Consider the following 24,767-nt stretch of genomic DNA (forward strand, 5'->3'; position numbering starts at 1 on the left):
CTATTAGCGATGGATGAAATGGGTACAACGCCACCTATCGTACCGGGGTATGACATGCTTTGTGCCAGTGATTCTATTCATTCACCCCCATATATCCAAGGATAATTACCCTCAGATAAGGAGCATAACCCAACTATAGCTATAATCCAGTTAATGTCTTCATGTAGACCCACTGAGTAAACCAGATGTCTGAATGGGGAAACGTGTTTATTTTGACGAACAAGTGCCGTGATCATGAAAAGAAGCTTACAACAGGCTTGCCGTGGCCGCTGCTCAGAATCACCGAGTTAGTATCGGGGCAAACATCAGCATACAGAGTTCCTTGCATCAGAGGTACCACACAAAACACGTAAGGTTCGACTTTTAATCAATGGAGGAAGAGAACAACGAGAGTCACGCTACAGAGAAGAAATAATACAGGGGGGTAGATACTGAAAAACTATTATATGGAGGACAAAATACACCACATTTTCTTTACAATGGATTATATGTACATATTAAAAACAAGAAGCTTTGTAGAGAAAGCATACACCAGTGAAACATGATCCGCCCTTTGTAGTTCTCAAAGTTAACATCTGCATAACTTTCATACAAAATAGATTCTCAAACAATATTTGGGTAGTGCAAATTGTTTTAGATTCAAGCTGGCTGATTACTTTCACAAACAGTATGGGTATGAGAAAAGACCGAGTCCCATCCTATTCACAGTATCACACAATCTGACCAAAGCCGTCGTGTTCGAGAGTTCGAAAGAGAGGGAAAAGTGTTTGGGGTAAAAAAAAAAAAAAAACAACAAACAAAGACCTGTACATTTTTTTTTTTTTTTTTTTTTGCCATCTTGGAGCGAGGCGGATTAAACTGACTCTATGTTCGGTTTGTGTTTGCTTTGGTCACCTTGTAGTCGAACATCAAATAGGCTGTCTGTGTGCGGTCCCCGCTGGAGCGAGCAGGGTTTCCTGAAAAATCTGTCCTGCAGAGGTAAATGTTACGAATTAATCTCCTGTTTACATGTAGCTTATATTGTTAAAAAAAAAAAAAAAAAATGAAAAGAAAAACAAACAATCAAAACATTACAATAACTGATAGAGGAACGTAATGTTATGTGATGGCGATAGATTACCTATCAGTTCTATTGCATATTCAGTTGTCCTCCTCAAAAATGCACAAGAAAGTAAACAGGATACATTTTTGAGCAAGAAGAGGCAAGTACGCGATTTCATACATATATATATTTATATATATATATATATATTTATCTCTCTCTCTATATATATATATACCTGTATAAATGAGCAGCAGCAGAGATTTGGATACACTGAATGTGAAAGTAACCCTCCACAGGTAATGAGGATGGTTTTCAACGTATTTTTTTTCAAATAAACCTCAAAGAGAGAAAAGAAAATCATCCGCTGATTGAGCTCACAGATGGTGTGAACGGCGGCGGCGGCGGCGGCAGATGACTCCTCAAACTTTGCGCATCTGTCGACTAAAAGTTCTTCTTTCCTGCCAAGTAAAACAGCACGAAACACAGAAGCAAACACGCGATAAACCCAAACTGTTTTCTTGTTTTTGGTTCGTCACGTCAGAGGGACAGCATCGCACTGTGTGATGCAGACCATTTTTAAGAACCTGAGGTTGTGTGTGTGTGTGTTGGGTTGGGTTGGGGGGGTGGGCATTAGAAACAGTACAATTAGCCATGTTTCGTGTTGAAACGCTCAAATGACCTTTCGTCTGCCAATAACATTTATTTGCAGCTCACTGAACACCTCTTTAAGCATCACATTCATGTTCAGAAAGACATTTGGGGGGTTATGAGACACACTCGAGACGAGCTACGCAGACCTGATGAAAACGTCGCAGAGATACCGCACAGACACGCAGAAACGAGCGGGACTGAAGACAAAAATGGAAACGCCATCAATGCTTTCGTCCCTCTTTTGATACAAATACTGACCAACTTCCAGCAAAACACGAGACAAAACAAGAGTTTGGCACTGAAATAGTTCCCAGAGATTCAAAGATGCACTTTTGCCCGCCTCCCCGGCCGCAAACGGTGCACGTTTACCATGACGACACTACTTGAGGGGATCGATGTGAAGCGCTTTGAAACGCCGGGGCAGGCCTACGCAGCAGACAATCAGAACATGCAGAGACATTTGGAGAAGTTGCATACACGGTGCTGAAGAAGCAGAGGTGTTATACGGGGGGGGGGGCTCATGCTTATCAGCAGCTGTGGGGTTTACAGGATAATCAATCTGTCAATGCCCAATCCAAAGTGTTGTATTCACAAGCCGCCCATCATAAAAGCTGTTCATTTTTAAAGGAATACGTGCACGTGTGGGAAAGTACCCGCCGTCCAGCTGAGAGTCAGAGGAGACTTAACGCCATCCGAGCCTCTTCGATAGATATGAAGCTGCTGCCAGCTCGCTCACTGTCCTGTCCGCACAAAGACTGGAGACGAGGAAGCAGATGGCTCCGGCTGCCATCACCTCTACATCCGAGTAATGCATTCCTACATCTCTGATCCCAATCAGAAACCAAGCGGAAAAACAACAACACTCGAGCCTCTCGATCTTCCCAACTCTCGGCAAAAACACCGGCTGATCGTGTATCCCCCCCCCAACGCTCGGCCGTTCCTTAAAAAACAGCGAGATAACACATCGGCTGTCGATACAACATAATGATCCAAAGCTCCCGGAGAGCAAAGACACACAGCTGAGCTGAGGAAGGGTCATTGGTGGAATCTGGACTTATTTTTCGTTTGTTTGTTATTTGTGTTATGTTAAAAAAATCATAGTGGACGGTTATTGTTTCTTTTTAACCACTTTGAGACATGTTCAAACCACAGAAATCAGTTCTGCCAAAAAACAACAACAACTAAAACGACACAATCTTGCAAACATGCCCTCTCACTCGTGATTGGCAGTCGCATGTATCCATCACATTCTACTCGTGGACTACTGGGGCAGGAGTGTGGGCTGTTCCAACTTCCATCTCACTAAGAGACCCCTACAGAATAATAGCAATTTTTTTTAAATGATTTTTTCACAGTCTTTTCAAGCCTTTCACAGAGTACAGAGTGCTCCGATCGCACTTGTGCAGCAGTGGAGACCGCATGAAGGGAAGCAGGCGTTTCGTAGCAATTAGGATCGTTTCTGCGCACGGAGGATAGGCCGAGCTGCCACTTCTACAAGATAAACAGCCACTGGGAGAAGAAAAACACCCCAAAAAAAAACAGGACAGCTGCATCAGCACGTTGTGTATAAAAAGTACAATCAACTTATGACGAAGGTGGACCACGACAGGCTGAAGTACAGGAGGAAGAAAATGGCTACGGTGATATTCCAAGCAAAAAAAGGCACATCTTATTCCCTTTTTTTTTCTTTTTTTTTTTCTTTAAATGACGTGTGTAAACCTGGAAGAGGTCAGCTCGTGGGAGAAATCATTCTTTGAAGGGTGGACCGCCGGTTGACGGACCCACGCCGCGGTTTTGTGTCCAAAGTTACTTAATCAAAGCAAAGAAAGATGCTTTTTTAAATCACTACAAAACAGTTTTTTTTTCTCTCCTTTTTTTTTCTTTTTTTTTTCCACGTGACACAAAAACATTTTGTTACAACCTCCTATAAAAACTAAAAGTGGAACATAAGAGCTTGCTCAAGAGCATGTTATTAAGCTTCGTTACCCCTCGCAGGTAACGGCGACCTGGAAAATCGTAGAAACTGCTGTAATTGGAAAATGTAGAAAAAACTCTTTCAGAACCTGTACATAGATATTTGTTCTATCTATTTTAGATATCATTCTGACTCTGAAGGTAAGACACCTGAGATGATGTTGATGTTAGCCTATTTTTTTTTTTTACTGTAAAAACATTTCCTACTCTTTGTTAGACACTACATCTTGGACTGTTCTGACAAACAAAAACAAAAAAACTCGCGGTTTGGTTTCGCCCTCTCACCAAACCTGTGAGCACGCCTCACAAAGCACACTCCGGTCCTGAAAAATGTCGCTCTCTCTCTCTCCTGGCGTTAGATGGTTAGTCCTTTCATCGTTGGGGGAGGGGGAGTTTGGGTGCGTTGCATTGGGCTGGTGAGGTGATGTGGTGGGAGTTTAAGGCATCGTGTCTGTAACGGGAAACAGTCATCTCTGGTGGAAGAGGAGCGGCTTGACGCTTCCGGCCTTGAATTTTGGTAACTGGTTGCTGATGATCTCCGCCAGCATCTCGGGGAACTCCACGCTCAGGGATTTATTCACGAAAGTGTAGAAGCAGAAGCTCAGCAATCCGCCGCCCATCTGCGGATGCATTACAGGAAAGCGCATTAGATGTTGAGAGAAAAAAAACTGTGGAAAACGGTAAATCTCAGGGGCACCGTGCGGGATCTCCGTACCTCATGCATGGAGTCCAACAACTTAGTGAGCTGGTAGAATCGCTGCCAGTTCTGGCTGGAGTTCTCCTGACGCTTCACTATGGCTTTCCCCAGCTCCTTGATGTACAACATCCGGATCTCGTCGAACACCGACTGGCTCTTCAGGCCGTCCTTTGGCACTGTGGGAAGAGCAGACAAGCACCGGTGACACCTGAGAGATGAGCATAGCTCAACAAAGTCTTAGCTTTAAACTGCGGGGGGGGGGGGGGGGGGGGGGGGTGGTATTCAAAAGCTGTGAATGATAGAAAACGCACATGCTGAACAAACAGAAACAGCAACATGTCAAGTTTACATCTATGTAAATTTGAGGTTGGAACCTTTAACCATCCTGCACCGGATTACATTAAGGAGAAGCGTTTTGGTGGCTTTTGGCCAGTAAGGCAGAAGTCTGACCTGTGCTGAGCAGCAGCAGCACCTTCATGCACAGGTACTCATCGTGGGAAACCTGCAGCCGGACAAACTCGCTGGAGATCTTCAGCATTTGCTCAAACTGGTCGGCCATGTCGGGCAGCTTCATCCGCTTCCTGGGGGGGGGGGTTCAAACAGAAGTTGTTCAGAAGACATGAGCTCGTTTCTTTCTACATTATGACTGATGTGAAGGGAGCTCTGTTTTCATTTTCTCGAGTACAAATGAAGAAAAAAAAGAAGTGGAAAATAAAGTGGAATAAAAAAAAGAAAATTCCTGACCCTTTTTTATGAGACGAGCAATAACATTTCGCTTAACTATCCGCTGCTCTCCACTGCACATAATTATCTGATTTAAGAAAAGCGACTGTGGCTGGATTTCGCTTCGAGGCTGACTGACACAGAGCGAACCTCATCAGATATTAATTAGGAGCGAGTTGACTTTCAGCTGTGATAACGAAAAAGAAAGGAACAAAAACGCATATGATGAGCCTCTCATAGCCCGGAGCGCGTTAGCTCCCTGCACTCAGAGTGATAACGTTTAAAAATGGATGAAACCCCGATCGCAGCTGACAGACGCACTTTGATGGGGGGGACGGCACTGACAGAGCGCTCCGTAAACGTTGGCTAACTGTGAGGACGAAAAAGCATTCACTGGACTGATTTTTTATTCCTTAACAAAGTAGCTTTGTTCTTCTTTTGGCGTCAAATGAAATGGCAATGGCACAACGGAAAAGCTGAACTCTGAACGGTGCATACTCATTGATGACGAGGTCCGGTGCGAAGCAGAGCATGCTGCCGTTACACTGTTGGTAAGACCTCCAGCCCAAACCGAAAGACATGAGGAAAAGCCAGGAGCACTGCAGCAGAGTCATCTGGTCGTCCAGGTGCAGGTTCCTGAAGCCTGAGGGGGGAGGGGCAAGAGTTGTGAGAAGTTCAGAAGAATTCATGAGGTCCGCAGCGTGAGCTTTTAACCAACCTTGGGTCTCACCACTCACCTGGCAGACTCTTGGCCCACTTCACGGCAGAGATGACCTGTCGCCCACCCAGCCTGTTGAGGGTGGTCATGAGGCGGGTGGAGGTGTCGGGCAGGGTGCTGTCGTAGCCGGCGTACATAGCTTCCGGCTCTATGGCTTTTAGCAGAGAGAGCATCGTGGGGACGAGTTGCGGCATGCACTTGGGTACAAGGGAGTGAGTCTCCATTGGCGGCGAAGGTGGGAGCTCTGGCGGGTTGCTGGTCTGGACGCCCTTTAAACGATTCAACTTTTTGGTTTTGCGAGCTTCGAGGCAGAAAGCGGGGAGAAACAGAGTTCAGTCGCAGGGCGGGAGAGAGACAACGGGAGACCGATTAAAACAATGCTGTTTACATTTACCTTCCAGGTTCATGCCTGCCATCAGACACTTGCGGAAGCGGCAGGCTGGGCAGTTCTTCCGCCTGATCTTGTCAATGATGCAGTCATTCCTCCCAGCACACAGGTAATTATGCTGGCCTGAGGCACACATGAGAGGATCCATCCGTTATTTATCTTTAAATCATATTTACCATCAACCTTTAAGACAAAAGGCATGGAAATTACAAGACAATACTGTCTTTTGCACCTTCCACTGCTCTCTTGAAGAAGACCTTGCAGCTGCCGCATGTGAGGACTCCATAGTGGCAGCCTGAAGCCTCATCAGAGCACACCAGGCAGATTTTATGAGTCCCACTCTTTCCCTGTGCTGTGGCTGTAGCCCCTTCCTGTCTGGAGGTAGAGCTGGCAGAAGAAGATGGAAACACAGAGGACGTTTAAGTGTCTGAAAACACAATTCATATCAACAGATACAGTAAATCACACGAGTACACATGACAAAGCGTATCTCCATCCCAGTGTGATGAGTGCAGAAACGAGAGTATCATTCTGTTTGGGCCTCCATTATATCAAAGCCTGTGGTCACATTCGCAATCCAGTGGTTGCCACAAAACAGTTCTCCTTCCTTTGATTGAACCACAAGCGTTTCCAGATCCGGTCCGCACTGGTTAGAGATGCACCGTTTCTCAACCACCACTAGAGGTTGTCAGGCTTTACTGCATCCATGCGCCAAATGTCCACACCCCCTTTGTAACCCAGTGGCCACAGCAAAAACAACGCCCACTCTGAGTGGATACCGAGCCCAAGACATGCAATAACTGTGTCTGTGTGTCCGTGTGTGTGTGTGTGTACACACACACACGCCACCGCAATGAAAACAGTTTTATTTGATAAGTGCTGCTCTGAACAGGTCCTACACACTTATGCAGTTTTTAGCCAGGGAGCCAAGTTCATTTTTAGTTCTACAAGATTGTAGTTAGCAAGAAAGCAGGGAGGCCCCAGGAGTTAGTCTGAGTCGCAGGATGGGTAAAACAGAGCAGTCCAGAAGCATTCAGCACCCCATTATATCAATAAAAAAGGGGAGGGGGCCTCCTGAGCTCTACTGACAGCGCACTGTGGGAAATAAACATGCTCATAACGCTAATGTGCAACAACTGTTTGAACAGCTTGGAGAGTGTGCTTATAAAACATGTCACCGCTGTAAAAGTTGTAAAAAGTCAAAGCTGTGGTGGAAGTAATTCAGAGCACGCGACGAAATGAATTTCACTCATACTGTGGAAGTCCGAGAGACGGAGCCAAAGCACAACAACAAAAGAGGGAGTAATTTATGACTGAGACGGACAACTTGAGCACCGGCAACATGATCACAAATAGTTCTAGCTGCAGTGGAAGTCATGGAGCTGTTATTTCAGACTTGGCAATCGGATTCGTCATTAAGACAAAAGGATGACAACTTACACGGGTGGCTTACTTGCAGAAGCAGAAACTGCATTAATCATTCGTTTCTAAGAATAGAGATGAGGAAACATGACATTCATGTTCGCATGCTCGGATCGAACCAACACGGCAGCCTCTGGTACAAAGACTGGCTTTGGGACCAGGTCGCTAAAGCCATCGCCCAGCTGGCGGTCACCATCGAACCCGCCGTTCCCTTCAGATTGAAGAAAACATCTCTCAGTCGCGCATTGCCTTTGCAACGCCACTCAAACCAGAAGAGGCTGGAGGCTTGTATCAGAACACAACGGAGAGAAATCAGCTCCTTGCCCTACACCAAATAACAAATTTAATTTCTCTGGATTTGGAAACGACCAAATGTCTGTCAACCTGTTTGCTTTAACAACAATAAGAGCATGTCTATATTATACAGCTCGCCGTTTGTACCTTGACAAAAAAAAATAGCCTCACAGGTTTAGTGTGAGATCAAGTTTTAGATACTGAAAGTAAACGCAAAGATGATTTTCGCACAGGAAGCTGAAGAGATACTTTCACAGCTTTTCAAAGGCACTCAGAAGGCATTTTGTGGCAAGAATACAGAGACGCCCGTTTCTTCTGTGTCTTAAGATGTAACAGGTCACATTTGAGAGGAGGCTGTGGTTTTCATTAAAAGAGTCCTTGCTCCTCATGCCACTGAAGATAGTTCTTAAGCCACTTTGATCCACTCATTCAGGACATGACGGTTGATTCTTCACCGTTCCTCAAGGTTTTTTTCGTAATAAGGTATGGAGACAGGCTCGAGGGGGCCGCAGTCGCAGAGACAAACTGACATCTGTGTGTAAGGCAGAGGCGATGCCGTGAAACGCACAGCACAAGACATTGATGGCATGTCCTCCGCACACACCGACACGGCTCTGCCTCTGTTAGGGCTGCATAAACATGTCATGGCGCCACATTGAAGAGGCAGCACCATAGTGCCTCCTCTGTGTGGAAAGGGCTTGAAGACTCTGGTTGTGCGCTCGTGCTTTCCCTCATAGTAATTTAAGATCAAACAGAAGTCTGATCATATCTCAAGATGGGTGAGAAGCACATAACCTCAGAGGGAGGAGAAGCAGTTTAAGCTAATGAATCCAGAGTGATGATGATGTCAGAGTAACTGAAGGGGTAACCAGTCTGTCCTTCTCTGGCTTGCTGAGATGGCGTAAGCAGGACAGCTTTACCAGGGGGCTTTAGGCAGCTGGTTCAAATCCTATTACTGTAACCGCCACAGACTTCCAGCAACAAGTAGTGGGCCTTACATCAAGTCACTGCTGTCCAGTGCAAAATCCTCAAAAGTCTAATTAAACTCAGCTGATTGCATCCAACTTCACCATCAGACACAGCACAAATCTGTCTTTGTTGACTCAAACCACTCAAAACTGCACGCCAGTGTGGGGAGCAAATTTCCTCTTTCTGAAACCCATCTGTGCAAGTGAGTGCTCGCTGTCAACAGGAAGTTCTCGCATTCCCCCAGAGTTTACTATTGGTCAAAGCTCAGCAGCGGCACAAAGGCAAAGACGCCCCGAGATGGGCCTCGACTCAAACAAGAGCAGTGCTGAGAAACTTGACAGCTTAGGCTTTTAAATGAGGGAAGTAACGTCACGCGCTAACAATAATGCCCGTGTCCCAGTGCCTCACTTAACAATTCATAATCCCTTTTAGCTGTCAGTGTCAGTAATAACCCCCCTCCCCACTCCTGTGTTTACCACAGAGTCAGTGTCGTTTCGGACCCTCTACCAATGCCCAGCTTTTTCCTTTTTAAAAAAACAAATGAGTAGTTTTATTGCATGCATCTAATTTTACTTCCATTTCAGACCCAATTATTATATTATTATAGGAAAGCGGCAGGAAGGGTATCAGGTACGTGGTAAATGGCACACACTTATAGACTGCTCCTTTAACCTTGTTTAGATGCTGCAAAGCACTGAGCACATGTGTTTCTCATTCAGTCGAACCGCTGATATTCCGGCTGGAAGACGACCACTCTACCAGCTCGTTCTCTGGCCGCCCCGTGGCAAGAGGAAGGAGGAAGTGCTCCTTCCCTGAGGTGAAAGCAACCAAAATAGAAAGGGGAACTGGTCTGCATGCTAGACTTATTCTCAAATGCACAATAACAACGCAGCTTCGACCAAGGAGCGGAGAGACGGCGTTTTCAGGGCTGGACTCTGAAAACATCTGCCTTGTGCGCTCTCAAACAATAACAGAGTGTGGCTGCAGATACTTTGTATTCACGCAAGACGCTCTCTCGAAAGTCCGTAGAAGAGACAGCAGATTTATACAAAAGACACAAAGCCCCCTTTGTTGCGTTGGAGTGTTTTTGTTTTTACTGCCATTGCTCGTTAATTATACAGGCCATTAAGCGAGATACACATGACGCTCTGGACAGTCCCTAAGCGTCAGCGTCTGCAGAAGGCCATTGTCTTTTCCTTTATGCTACATTGACAAACCTGTTTCAGCAGCGAGGATATTTTGCAGCCTAAAGCAGCAGCCACAGCTCAGCTTTAAAACCATTAGAGGAAACAACCCAGCTCACGACGGAGCAGAACAAAAACAACTCCAAAGGATCCGAGTTTCCATATCAGTTTCCATAATGGGAGCTGTTAGTGACTGTGGAGGCGGGAGGTTGCTTCCTGGCCTGTAAAATGAATAGGAGGCCGGCTGCTGCTACTGTGTGCATAACCGTAATACTTTCAGCTGAATCTGGGAGCCCCCCCTACCCCAACTCCCAAAGTTTGACTCTGCTGATTCGACAAGTATGCAAAAAAAGTTAGGAAAGCATAAACAATGCACAGGCTTAGCTATATCCTCTTAACCTCAATACAGGGAATTTCCATAAGCCTGTTCTGTGTTAAAACATAACAAAAAGTAAATACATAAAAAAGCAAAACTGCGGTTGCAGGGGAATGCAGCAATAATGCGAGAGCGACTGGAATGGCTGGCATTTGATCTGGTGCATTCATTCGGCGCCAGATGTGGGGAGGCGGGAGAGAAAGTAGGTCAGACGAGCGAGAGCTTCACGCCAGGGCTCTGTGGTCCGCCTTCCGGCCTGCAACAGCACTCACGGCACACCCACCAACGCACGCACATGCGCACACCGACATCCTACATGCCAGTGTGTGCAAAATGAACAAAGTCAACAGACACGTGTCCGATGCACACACAAGCAGAAGCACGAAGGTGGTTTACAGCAGCTCAGAGCTTCTGCTGACAGCCAAGCTTTCTGCCCTTGGTTGCAGGTAGTAAAAACAGAGGACAGACGGACGGACGGACGGGGGGGGGGGGACAGAGACAGACAGCATGTGAAAGAAAGTGGAGAGGCGAGCGAGGTGAGGGGTGTGCCCGGGTAATGTTGACACGATGACCTAAGATTACTCTCTGAACAGATGGCTAAGACTGAGGGCTAAACAACTCAACTAAAAAAAGCCTGTGAATACATACATACATACATGTACACATGTACCATCAATAACAGTTCAAACCAGGTCCCAAAACACAGCCGATTCATCTGACAGCTGTGAAATATCTTACTTCACCAGCACTATCTGAACCTGTGCTCAGCCTTTAGTGGGAGGCTTTCAGTCGAGCTCTGCCGCTCACTGCAATGGTTCAATGTGTCGACCTTCATGGTTTGCATGTGAAAAATGGCCGTTGCCATCTTCTGCTAAATCTGAGGAAACCGTACTGAGATAATGACAGACGAGCTAAAGGAGATATGCCCTCTTTAAACGAGCCGACTGAATTTCCTGAGGTTTTTCACGAGGTATGTGACAAATGTTGGCCAAAATACCCCACGGTGACATACAACAGCTCCAGTTTCAAACATGTCTTTACACCTCTGTCCATAACTGCCAGTTTTAGGGCGTGACGCTCGACTCCAACTTCAACCCTCTCTTCGAGAAGCACTTCTTGCATAACAAAAACAAATGCACGTTTCGAGACTAATTACACTTAATAACCTTGAAGCGTGTACTGAATAGGGATGCATTTAGCATCTAGCCTGAGAGATCACGCAGCAAACCGAGCCCAGAAAACCACACACACATACCAAACCGATTAGTTATCTTGCAATATCATTCTCAAATGCTCACATTTCTCTCGTCTGAAACTCAGCCACCGGAGGCTGGTTTGGTCCGATACTCTCCGTTTAAGTTTTTTTAAGAGGGAAATGTAACTATTGATTAAATGGGCAAAGTTTCAGCCACGTTTTTTTTCATATTGCCGGAACAACAACAACAACAAAAACGGGAACTCAAAATGTCCATTTTACGATTTGAAGTTGAAGTTGGATGGAAATAAAGGTTGCGGGGCGAAATAAATCTTCCCTCAGCTGGGAGTGTGACATAAGAGTGCTGTGCAAATGTGAATGGCTCAGTGAAAGAGACGTTTGCAGACCTGTTGGCCCCAAATAAAGAGACAGCCTTGAGCTTTTTTTTAGGATTTTTAAGTTGGTGGTCACTTCGGACACCCAAATATATACTCTCAAGCACATAATATATCCCCTTTAAGACTGCTGCCTTCGGGTAGGGTTGGAGACTATTTTCAAGCTGTCTCTCCTCTAAGATTTATTCAGTAGTGAGTCAGTTTCCAAAGCACACTCAGTATTCCCACATGTGAAATTCCCTTAAGTTTTCCCACCACAGTGAGATCACCGACTTGTCCGGGCGCTGCTTCATTCAGCCCAGCCCAGACCGCATCACAGGCTCTGAGTCAACAGGTCGGGCTTGCTGCTGAACTCGCTGTCTGTCAGTCAGTCAGTGAATGTCAGCGCTAAAAGCTAACGCCCTGGATCCAAAATAAGATCATAACAAAAGGAAGAATAGATGCAAACAATGCTGGAAAATTCAGTTTATTCAGAAATAGTATCAACGTTTAGGAGCCACTCTGTGGCAAAGGACAGATCTGTGTTAATGTTTAACCTAATTTTTGTGCAGTCATTTCATTTCCATGCAGTGGGAGTCTCTACTCTGCTGCGTTGGCATTCAGTTCAAAAGTGACGGGTGTTTGAAACTATCGCATCAGTCCATCTCCCGCGCTCCGCTGCAATGCTGTTGCCTCGTGGAGCGAGTCATGTCGCTGGAATGAAAAACAATGACACAAACACAACGGAAGCACGGCAACAAGTCTTGATTCAAGTGGCAAAACTCGAAGATCTGAAAGTCCGGCCCCTAAATCAGGGAGGCCAGTCCTGGCCAGAGCGCCAGCAGCTCGGCTGCTGATAACGCTCCAGCTGAAGCCAACAGAACAGGAACTTAAGATAGTCTGAGGCTGCGCACCAACACAAAGCAGTGCGAGCATCATAGACCCACCCCTGTCATGGTATTAGCGCTGGTACGTCATCTTTCAAGGCTAATACCAACTTTAAGTTGGACAAAAGTCTGAAAATAACTTAAGATGATCTACGCCCGCAAGCCCTAAACCATTAAATCCTCCCTGCACTGAAACGTCTTCCTGAATAACAGTTGAGATGATGCTCTGACCATTACGACCAGAATTTATGAACGCACCCAGAGGTAAACAAACAGCCGACTAATGTTTACTTTTAATCATTATTCCATGTTTTTACAATATAACCCTATATGTGGGCTCTAGGCTGTTATAATACTCGAGACAGCTGGCGATGAACTAGAAGTTCGGCCGAGGGAAAACTAGGTCTTTGCTGGTATGTGATGTGCTGCGATCGGAGGAATCCGCGGAGCTGCAGAAGGCTTGAGACAACAACCATAAACTCAAGTGAAACGTCCAAACTAGTAACAGTGAAAACGCTTAAACACTTGAAAGAGATACAGGGTATCGTGATTTATGTGGCAATAATACAGAGGAAGTGCATTTTCTCTATTTTTCCAGTACTGGAAGCAGAACGAGTTACAGGCTTAATGATACTTAAGGTTTTTTTTTTTCATTTTTTCCCCAAGGTCTAATTAAGACGGAGGATTTGAATCCATCTCTTGCTGCCATAGCACATGTTGTGCATCATTAAGTGCAAATCCCAAATCAGAAAAAAACGAAAAAAACACAAACAAACAAAAAAAAAAACTTGGGCCTGTATGGAAAATGCTAACGAAGAGAAAACAGAGCGATTCTTACACTTTGATTTTTATTTCGTTGCAGACAGCAGGAACCAAAAACATTTCGTGCTGCTTCAAGTTTCCATTTGTTGATAGAACCTCCAGTTTTGCATTTCAGACCTATGACACATCTAATATGCGATTGTTATCGTGGTTTGACATAAAAGCAGCATTCACAAAGGGCAGGGATCTTTGTCAACAAACACGAGAGAGAAAAATCACCGAATCCGTCCCAGCTTGTTCTGTTCTGGGACTGCCGATGCATCAACTTCCACAATAAAAACTCAAATCTGCCCCGAAAAGCCGGACTATAGCTAAGGAGTCCATCTTGGTTTAAAATGACTTGAATGGCTGAATGAAAGATCCTTTATTTGTGTAAAAACATTACTCACAAATATGCATATAACAGAGAGAACTGGATGCTGAAGCAACACAATACTGCGTTTGTCTGCGTGTGAGAATGTCTCCTTTCAGTGAAGAAGTTTCATTACTCCTCCAAACAACAATGCTCTGATAAACTCCTTCATTAATAAGCCACCAAGGAATCCCGATCACCTACAGAGTGGATCAGAAATAACACATTTATAGATCAAATGGTTTCGTTTAGCTCTTTTTTTTCAAACCAAACGCTGCTTTTTGGTCTCAGTACTTAATGATATTACCCTCTACTAATTCCAAGTGAAACATAAAGCTATGACATGTAAATAAGTGAGAGCAGAACGGTTATGAAACATAATCAGACCGGCACATCCACTGCCAGTTTCTGACTCCTGACAATGCATCGTCTCGCAACTTCAAAACATGAATCGGAGGCGTTTAAAAACTACTGCTGACTCTGATAACTGCAGACCTTTTTGTGTACCAGCTGCTTTACTAAAGCAGTCTCTAATGTTATGCAACGTTGTGTTTGTAAGCGTTTCTTCAATTAAGGCTCTCCGACGCACCTTCTGTGCATTTCACAGCATAAGTCCACAGTTTGAAGGGTTGGGCCATGAAAAGAGAGACAAATGATGATCGCCCGACGCTGGCAGCTTCGTCGGCGAACTCTTACAATGGATTCATGTTGTATAAATACTCGTAGCGGCAGCGTTCGCCCTGGAACTTATATGTACGGTATGGTACGGATTAGGCTGCATCTGGTGCCAGTTTAGCACTGGTGTTATCAGCCGAAGGAGTTATGTTTCTGCGTGTTTCCTTGACCCAATGCAGGTTCAGCTCGGTGTCAATCGGGTCATCTCACACGGTCAAACCAGTTATCACATGATGAGGGCGTGTATTCCCTCAAAATAAAAACGAAGTTGACTTTTCTCAAGGTGAAGCATTATTCATTATGAGTCAACAAGCCGTGAGTCAGGTCTGATTGTAAAACTGTGATGCATGAGATATGCTGCCGGGGGTGTGAACATTTAGATCTCGCAAATTGGACGAATGTTAAAGGTCCCGGCACGAAGAACAGAAAAAAAAAAAGAAAGAGAAAAAAGGTGCAATGTCCCCGGAGCAAAAGTTTGAGCAGGAAGCTGCAGTGCCACGATTGCGTGAGAAATCAGAGATGACCTGATGCAAACTGCCTGACACCCACAGAACCAATACAGATCAGCGTGAGCCAATTCAAGCCACTAAATGTCACAGAGGGTGAGCTAAACCAACACCACACGGAAAAAAAACAAAAAAAAAAAAACTAACTCCCTCTCATAGCACACATACACACAGAGAAATGCTAAGCTTACACCCCGATAATTGGACCAAACAGACTCCCAACCACACGAAATTATTTGGCCCTACACCACATGCAAAGACATAATCCTGAGCTCAAACACACACACCTCTTCAGAACACAAAGACAGGGCGATTAGTGTCTCATGTGAAATGAAGACGAGGTGTATCTCGTGTCTCTACCCATCTGTTCCTGGTTCCGCAGCAAAGGGACAAATGTCAGACATTTGTGAAGGTGCAACCGAGCACTACTTGCACTCGCAATACAAACACAACCACAAACGTTGACCCTGTTGACACGACGCACCTCTGCGTGCCAACTTTTCTGGCTGATCACTCCCTGTTAAATTCGAAATCGGACAGGCGTGAACGCGAAAGAGACACAAACAAGGAAGTCTCTAAGAAGGTTGATTCTCTCACACCACTGTTTATGACTGGGCCCCCTAAGCAACATTCACACTTGAGTCCAAATCACTTCGCAAAGGCAGCAAGCGATAACAACTCAAAAGACACGTTGAGGGGCATGTGTGAGGATAACGCTGAGAAACTGGAAGGACGTCAAGGCAGAAATGACAGATTCAAGGTTACTGAAACAAGAATAAAACAATCGAAAGAGACGATTTCACTACTTTCTCCCCCGACATACAATAAGAAAACGCTTTTTGACCAACTTGTTACATCCACAGTTCACCAATCCTTATTGTTGAATGAAGTGCATCCACTGCTTCCTGGAGAAACAGCTGCTTCAAGTGCAAACAATGCAGGTCTGAGGTTTATTTTTGGCATGACGCAGCTGGATGATATGCCCACGACAACCTCAAGAACCCCGATTGGGAAGCTGAGCAGAGCCAAAAAAAGCCAGTCGTTTGATAAGTAAAAGAGATGCTATAACGCGACAGTAACGGGAAAGTTGACTGACGGACACGGACTCAAGTGGAATCTCCTTCTTAATAGCCCGTCTTGTTTTTCTGGCTTCATTTTGCATCGAGCTGGAACACCACAAACCAAACCTTCGAGGAGCAGGTCTTATCAAAAAATACAAAAAACTTGAAAGTCCACCTCCTCATCTGTTAACTGCAAAGTCTCCATTCCTGCTCATACCTCAGGCTTGGACTTTTTATCCTTTTCTTTTTAAAGTGATTGTGTTGAGAGATGTTTGAATATTAGTAAATGGGTGGGTAAGACTGGAATAGATAGTGATGTAGGGAAGTAGATCTTTTCCCGTAACATCCATTTATTGATCTGCAGTCATAACGTTGCATTGATCTGTTTTCATTTACTTACTTATTTTTTTTTGCCAAAGGCTATTTCGCGTATATAAAATGCAAAGCTGTGTAAATAAGCTCATGTAAATTCAGAAATGACTCCTTTTGCTACCTGATCACCAACCACTACACCATTTTGCTAGTATTTCTCACATTTTTGCTCTTTTCCTGTCATTGTCGAGTACAGCGGTGACTTTTTCATTTTTTTTAACCTCTTTTGATCCATTACTTTTTCCTTTTCTTACCCCAACAGTATGTCTCTTTAACATACACAAGGTTCCAACGACATCACGGGATTTATCTGATGACAGCAGAAGAGACTGGCTAATCGAGTCTGAACTCATAAACTGGAAACTCAGCCACCAGCCGATAATCACCTCTGTGAGATCAGTTCTTCAGAATCAGAAGCCTCCCTGCACTTAGTTACAAACGACACAAAAACTGAAACTGACAATCGTTTTTCTTTTTTTTTTTTTTTAGGAGTGACTGATACTTTTGTGAATTAAACAGCACTGAGGATGACCAAATGCTGGCCACAACTTTCTGTTGGGATAGGTCTCCGACTGCAAACAGGCCACGCGAGCATGCATACACCCCGGGTTCAACACCGAAACGTTTCCCTGCATGAGAGGTTATGAGAAGCTGAGCAATAAAGCCGAACAAACAAACGATTGGCACCTGACGGTTTTAAGACATGGCATGGGTTGACATTTCAAAGTGATACTTCTCGGTCTCTAAAATGTGGGTGGATAAGAAACCGCATTTAAAAGTCTGCACCGAACGTGCCACTGACAGGCTGTTCAAATCATGCCTAAACTTCTGACAGGGACAACAAACGAGACCAAAACAGCTATGTTTCCTGGCCACAGTGACAACATAACAGTTAACTGTTAACTAGAAAGATTCTGCTTGACGCTTAAATGACAACATGAGAAAAACAAACAACTTCTTTCTGAGTATACATGGGCTTCAAGTGCATAAAAAGCCTTAATTCAAATACTCTAAATGAGAACAAACAGTACAACACAACAGACGCCTGATAGTGCAGAAGAAAAGAAAAGAAGTCGGGGGGGGAAACAAGTAAGTTTACTAATGCATTTCACTTAAGTTATAGTCAGAAAAGTAGCATTTTACGACAGACTAATTGTAAAATTATTTTTTTCAGCTTAGATTTCTATGAGGTGTCCAGAACAACAAACTAAAAGTCCTAAGAAATCCTAGTTGAGGAACTATGTTAAATTCTCATTAATCCAAAATGTGTGCCAGTAAGGCAAAACAACAAAACACCCCAATGGGGCTATTTTTTTTTTCTTTACTTCTATCAAAATGAAACTTTATACAATGAAAGTACCCATGAAAAGTAAAATTTTTTTGTATTACAAGTTTCTTTGAAAATGAATTTGAATATGCAAATGAGCTATACACTAATCAAAAATGCCCAAAATACACCCAAATAGGCTTCATTTTTTCCTTTACTCCTACCACAATAAAACTTTACAAAGTAAAAGTATACATGAAAAGTAACTTTTTTTGTATTACAAGTTTCTTTTGAAATTAATTTGAATATGCACATGAGCTCCACACTAATTTGTATAGGCAGAAACACCATTCACGACAAATACATCGGCCCAATCTTCATCCAATCATCCTACTGCCAATAGGTGATGGCAATGCTGCTTTTAGATTGGCCTCTAACCTGAAAACTGCCTGGCTTTGTAGCACCTGCCAGGGGTATAACCCCCGCCGGTATAGTCTTCAGGGTCACAGAGGCACACAAGCCTCCCTGCCACAACAAGGTAGCAACAATAGGTGAGGGTTTGTTTTGGTGTTTTTTTTTTATATTTCTTTAGTTTTTCTTTTTAAAGTTTTTTTTTAAATCCAGCCTGGATCCTCGACCCTTTTTCTGTGGCTTTTCGTTCTGGCACCCCCTATATCAGTTCCTGATATATCAGTTCCTCTTTGCTTAGCTCTTCTCCTCTGGGTCATATTCATCAGATAAATCAGGCAACTGTGAATGTGTGCAGCTCGCACCACGACATTCTTGCATGTGCATTTTTTTGTGCTGCAGTCTTTCTTGCAACTACAGCAGACTACATCTAGTAGTTCTGGTGGCGCCGCAGGCTGATCTGTCACTATTGGCATAAATCTCCCATCCAAAACATGCCACCCCCCAGTTGTTCGGGTCCATATGTTCACTTCCCCCTGTCCACTCCATCATTTAGTAAAAGACCCGAAGACTATGGAACTTTGCAGCTGTTGACGTTGGAGGGAGAGTTTGAGGTTCCACTGGAGATAAGTTCTGAGTTATTTTATCACAGAATCGCCTGTATCTCAACATATCCAGTAAATATAGTTTTATTTGCTGATGTATGTTATGGTTCTAAAGTCAATAATTACATTTATAGGGGTTATATCTCTGGCAGGTACTACAAAGCCAGGCAGTTTTCAGGTTAGAGGCCAATCTAAAAGCAGCATTGCCATCACCTATTGGCATTCGGATGATTGGATGAAGAAGAAAAAGAAACAACCTTGTAATACAAAAAAAAGTTACTTTTCAATTATACTTTTACTTTGTAAAGTTTTATTGTGGTAGGAGTAAAGGAGTAAAAAATTAAGCCTATTTGGGTGTATTTTGGGCATTTTAGAATAGTGTATAGCTCATTCCTGTATTCAAATTCATTTTCAAAGAAACTTGTAATACAAAAAAATGTTACTTTTCATGGGTAATTTCATTGTATAAAGGTTAATTTTGATAGAGGTAAAGAAAAAAAATAGCCCCATTAGGGTGTATTGTTGTTTGGCCTTACTAGCACACATCTCGGATTAATGAGAATTTAACATATTTCCTCAACTAGGATTTCTTAGGACTTTTAATATGTTGTTCGTGACACCTCATAGAAATGATCTAAGCTGAAAAAAAAATTAATTTAACAATTAGTTCTATTTTTGGCTCTAAAATGAGTTATTTTGCCTGGACTATTAGTCAGACTTAAAAGAGACGTCAGACCACACAGCAGATGACTCTCTCCGTTACCTACCTGGCAAAGTTGATGGAGAATGAAGAAGGGCTTGAGAACAGGTCACTGGCCCTGTGGATGGCAGAGTTGTCCCCAACACCTTGGCTTCTGTTCCAGGCTCCACCAATGGCCGTTACTGGGAGGTACAGGCTGGACACTGGCTTCTGATCCTTCTGCTGCGGAGCCTCGTTGTTTCTGGAGTTGACTCCAAAGTGGTAGCTCTGTCCTCCCGAAGTGCTGACTCCACAGATGGAGATAGGGTTTGTGCCTGGCACGTCTGCGGAGGACATGCCACTCATTTGGCAATAACTGCGGCCCGAAGAAGTCTTCTCCTGCTTGATCACACCTGGGGTGCAGAGCTGAATGAAGTCTGCATCTTTTTCCTTTTTCACCAAGGCAGACAAAGTGGTTGTAGATGTTAAGGAAGCAGTCGTGGATGAGCTTGAGCTGCACAGATCTGGACTCGCCGCTGTGCTGCCATTGGGGGCAACAGACGCTGCCCCTGCAGCGTTACTGCTGTCAACCACAGCAGGTTTCATGTCTCTCTCTGATGTCCCCTTCATGTCCCCATCCACAATAAAGGAGTCATCTGTCAGAGTGTACAGAAAGGCATCATCCCCAACATTGAAATCTGCAGGGGAGCCAGTGATGTCAAAGTCATGAAGCAGGTCCAGAGTGGTGTCATTGAACAACTTCTGGTTCATGTCCCCCTCTTTACCCATATGATCAAAAGCATGATCAAGATCAATGGGGTCCTGCTCCCCTTTATCCATGGAAAAATCCTCTGTTTTCATGGCGAAGAAGTTGGGATCTGATCCTCCAATAAGGGAATCCATGGAGGACTGGGAAATGTCTGCAATACTGGCCTCTAACTGGGGAAAATTCTGATGTCCAAAAGTACTGGATAACTGCTGCTGCTGATCTTTGGTCAGGCCCAAAGAGCCTACGGTGGCAGGAGCTGAAGCCAAGATGAGCTCCTCTGGAAGCAGGCTGTTGCTGAGGCCATTAGTCACCTGTCCAGGCTGCATTAATGGGCTGGATGGAAGAACGACAGAGGTGCCAGATGTGATAGACACTGCACTGTGAGGAGCCACTTTCAACAGACCTCCCTCTTCGGGGCTTTCAGTGTAGACCAGTTTGCTTAGATGGTCATCTCTTCTGTATGTTATCTTCTTCACTCCACCTTGATCCATCTTTTTTGTTTAGGGAAGAAAAAAAACAAAACAGAATGTCAACCAAAAGACTGCAAACAAATCTAATTAAAGCATACCAAAAGGGCATTTTCAGACATACAGGAAAAGCTTCCTTTCACCACAGTGTGACCCAGTTTACAAGGGTTTAGGTTTAAAATAAAGCAGAGGGGAGGTAACTATGATATAGTGGACAGAGACTTTTAAACAACCCACACTTTTCACTTATTTCATGTGTTTCGGTTCACTGTAGTCAATTAATAGTCGACCCGCTTTAATTTACAGTGATTCTATGTCGATGTTCTTTTTAAAAATCCTGCTGGTTATTTTGCATTTTAGAGTGATATCTTTATTTATTTTTTTTAACAACATTGGGCGCCACAGAAGGCATTTTATCTTTTTGATAATGCATCTATTTCCCCGTCAATTCTACATCTCGTTTTGTTACTTTGATACGCTTATCTTCTGATTACCTGAAGTATTTTCAAAGTTAGCTCTGAGTCGTATCGCATCTAGTTTCTGTTTTTTTTTTTTTCTCCGATCAACTTTTACAACAAGAAATGAAAACAATCCAGTCAAAGAGACGGACAGAGCCTGGGGCCTCTGGATCCCTTTGGACTCCGGGCCTCTGCCCACAGAGCACGGTCAACGATCTTTCCACAGCTATGGTCCAACATTGAGTTAAAGATACCTCCCCACCCCCCCAACCAACACACACGCGCGCGCACACACACACACACCCACACACACCCAGTGCGCTTGACAGCCTAATGTGGCTAGCTTGCGTTAGCTATGACTGCAAGAAAAATCACCACTCTGATGCTTAGACATTCGTAACCAAACGTCAGACCCCGATTAAAGCCAAAATAAACAACATGGATTCGACCACGTATTTCGCGCAAAGATGAATAAAGGTCGACCTAACCTAAGATAAGCTACTGTTAGCTTTTTGCTAAATGTTAGCATGCTCGACAGCAATGTAGCAGAGAGTAACATTTCGTTCGAATATCGTTGACACAGGCGTTAGCCTACTGGCTAACACAGCCGTTCTAACTACATAAAAATCAATCGATGTGCCATGTTTATGCATTTGAGCTCAGTTATTAATAAACAAAAATTGTCATATTTACCCTTGAAACGGCTGGTTGCTGATATGTGTCCACGGGTCATTAGTCAACATTGTTTTGGTTGAAAGTGGCAGTTCACAACACGCTGACTGATTCTGTTAACGTTACTCCTCTCTTGCCGTATCGTTGCTATATGGCTAGATTAAAAAAAAAAAAAAAACATCAACAAAAAAAAGGAACAGCTCAGTCTGGATATGCTCTGTCTGTTTCCAGTCTTCCAGTTCGACTTTGCTGTAAGTACACATGCAAAATGTCACACTGGTTAAGCCAAGTGGCAAGCCATTAGGAAAGTAGGCGCTAACCTCAAGGAAAAACACACAAAATGGAGATCAAGGCAAGGCAGCCCCCAGTGCTGAGCTGTTTACAGCGAGCAGGCCTGACACCTGCCGGCCGCGACCGGGAACTACAGGTTAACGTGTGCTGAAGTTGACTTTCAAGATGTTTTTTTGGAGATTTCTAATGAGAGCAGGGGATAAATAATTAATCAAACACAATGGTATTACATAAAACCCAACAAGGGCCGAGGTGCCCTTGAGCAAGGCACCGTACCCCCATGCTCCCCGGGTGTTGTGAATGGCCCACTGCTGCCCACCGCTCCAGCGTATGGCATCTGTCTCTATAAGTGTGTGACCCTGTGCATGTGCATGTGTGTGTCAACAGGTGCCAACCTGGATGGGTTAAAAATTTCATGTGTATGCATGTATGCATGACAATAAATCTAATAATAATCTAATAAATCTTAATCTTTATCTTAATTTTAAACTAAAGCATCACAACAGAAAACACAATGACATATTACAAAAGAAAACCACATTGCATTTAAAAACCGCACAGAATTCAGAAAACAACAGCAAAAAGGAAAACTCAGCAATGTTTCACCAAACATAACATAAATTTATATATTTTTTTTATTTACGCTGGTGAAGAATAGCACCTATCTTTAGTGGTCCTACAGACAAGGCTTCATTTTGACGTTGACTCATTCATTCAGTGCATTTTATGAAATATACATTTTCTTACTAGATATGCCTATCAAAATAATTGACTTAGCGTGTTGAGATACAGTTTCCTTGACCATCTTCTTAAAACACCACCTTCAAGGGGCTCAAGACAATATTCACTGTCATACAAAGTGATGCACTGATGGAAATGTATTGTTATTAGATCATTTAAACGATCATTTAAGAAGGCGAATTGTAATAAACTAAACCTAGTTATACAACAAAAAACTGCAGCCTGGTGGGCGGAAATCCGTAAAATACTTTGAGTTTCCCAAAACATGTCATTTCACACCTCTGCCTCATTTTTCTGCAAATATGAGTGGATAAGCAGTGAGTGGGAGAAGCGGAAACTGGGCAAGACAGGCTGCATGTGCACTGGGAATGATAATGATTATTTGTTGTATTCAAGGCTGCACAGTTATGCAGTTTTCCATGAGACGGACATTTCAGTTACTTGACTGTACATTTCTGTACTTCAAGAGAAATGCTTGGAGCCCAGACGTGTGGATTTATCACTGAGCACTTTACCAGAAAGTATACTAAATTAGTTCTAAACTTCCTCTCTTTTGAAAGATATACTGAATGCATGCAGTCTGAAAGGGTTAGTTTCTACATGTCTTTTGCTCAGGCCAGAGTGCAGATTATAAGGTGAGAGCTTGTAAAAAACCACAGCTGACGATCTAATGTTCCAGCACATACAGATTTCTTCATTCACGCTCAGCTGGGAGCCATATTGTCTTACATTATTCATGCTGAAGTTGCATGAAATTCAACTCCTTCCAAACGCTAGAAACTAACCTGGGAGTTGTGCATGAGCAGGAAGTAAAGTGAAGGCAGGAGGCAGGGAAATTGTCTCTGATAGGAGTACGAGTGAGATGAATAAGAAACAGGCTTTATAGCACACCTGGGAGGAAAATAGTTTCCACGCAAATTGTATACAGTTATACAAGCCCAACATTAGGCATTCATCTGTTTGTGAAATTGTGTTCGATGGAGTGGTTTAATGGAGGTAACCTTTATCTACAGTGGTGTCTTCTTCAATGTTACTGTCACACTATCTACAAAACACAGAACCATTCATAATGTAAGCAGCAAAATCTCACATCGCAAAAAAAGGGAGACCAGTCCGCTTGCAATAGCTCTAAATCCCCACTGTTTGAATCCCACTCAGTCCCCTGCGGCTGCTTAGCAACCCCTCTCCAGCACAATACAGTCTGAATTAACAGGGTAAAGCGTGACCGCTGCCTCCTCAAAACCACGAGTCAAGGGTGCTCTCCCATCATCTATGTATTCTCTCAGCACCACAGCAATAAAAGGACCCTGATTTATTATAACGTGGCTTCAAAACACACACACACACAGAAATCAAACAAGCTGCAGAGCAAACAAGAAACAGTCTGAAACATGGTGGCTCTATGTGAAGTGAGCCACAAACTTTAGGGACCTGAGACTTGCCATGTAGAACAAACAGCTCCACGGGTGTAAAAGGGGCCTCAGTGATTGAAATGTTCAGGAATATTAGGATGCCCACTTTCATTTTGCTGCCACGTATACTCACATTATACACAAGTTTGTCACCCACATGAAACTGCGTATAGGAATGATGACAGAAATTGTCAGTCCTTGACTTCAGCTTTGCATCTCACTTCATCCAAAGTGGATTTTACACTCTGCGGCAGCTGGCCTCCCACATGTGTATACTGCTGACTCTATGACAAATTCACTGAGCTGGCCCTGA

The 24,767-nt window shown here is 43.8% G+C and overlaps 2 protein-coding genes across 2 annotated transcripts in view; one reads left to right on the plus strand and one right to left on the minus strand.

The window, feature by feature from the left end:
- The window catches only part of LOC140318196 (NEDD4 family-interacting protein 1-like), a 111,179-nt gene that overhangs the window by 11,159 nt on the left and 75,253 nt on the right, over nt 1–24,767 (plus strand). The window lies entirely within an intron of this gene.
- On the minus strand, nt 191–22,337 carry nr3c1 (nuclear receptor subfamily 3, group C, member 1 (glucocorticoid receptor)). The gene is made up of 9 exons (XM_072395897.1): nt 22,032–22,337; nt 19,733–20,904; nt 6,429–6,583; nt 6,203–6,319; nt 5,828–6,109; nt 5,589–5,733; nt 4,818–4,948; nt 4,386–4,543; nt 191–4,290 (listed from the first exon to the last, which is right to left on the minus strand). Exons 2-9 carry the CDS (start codon nt 20,902–20,904, stop codon nt 4,138–4,140), a joined length of 2,313 nt encoding a protein of 770 aa, XP_072251998.1. The 5' UTR covers nt 22,032–22,337; the 3' UTR covers nt 191–4,137.

The sequence above is a fragment of the Leuresthes tenuis genome, unplaced genomic scaffold, assembly GCF_036924035.1.
Source record: "Leuresthes tenuis unplaced genomic scaffold, fLeuTen1.0.hap1 SCAF_11, whole genome shotgun sequence".
NCBI classification, from domain to species: domain Eukaryota; kingdom Metazoa; phylum Chordata; class Actinopteri; order Atheriniformes; family Atherinopsidae; genus Leuresthes; species Leuresthes tenuis.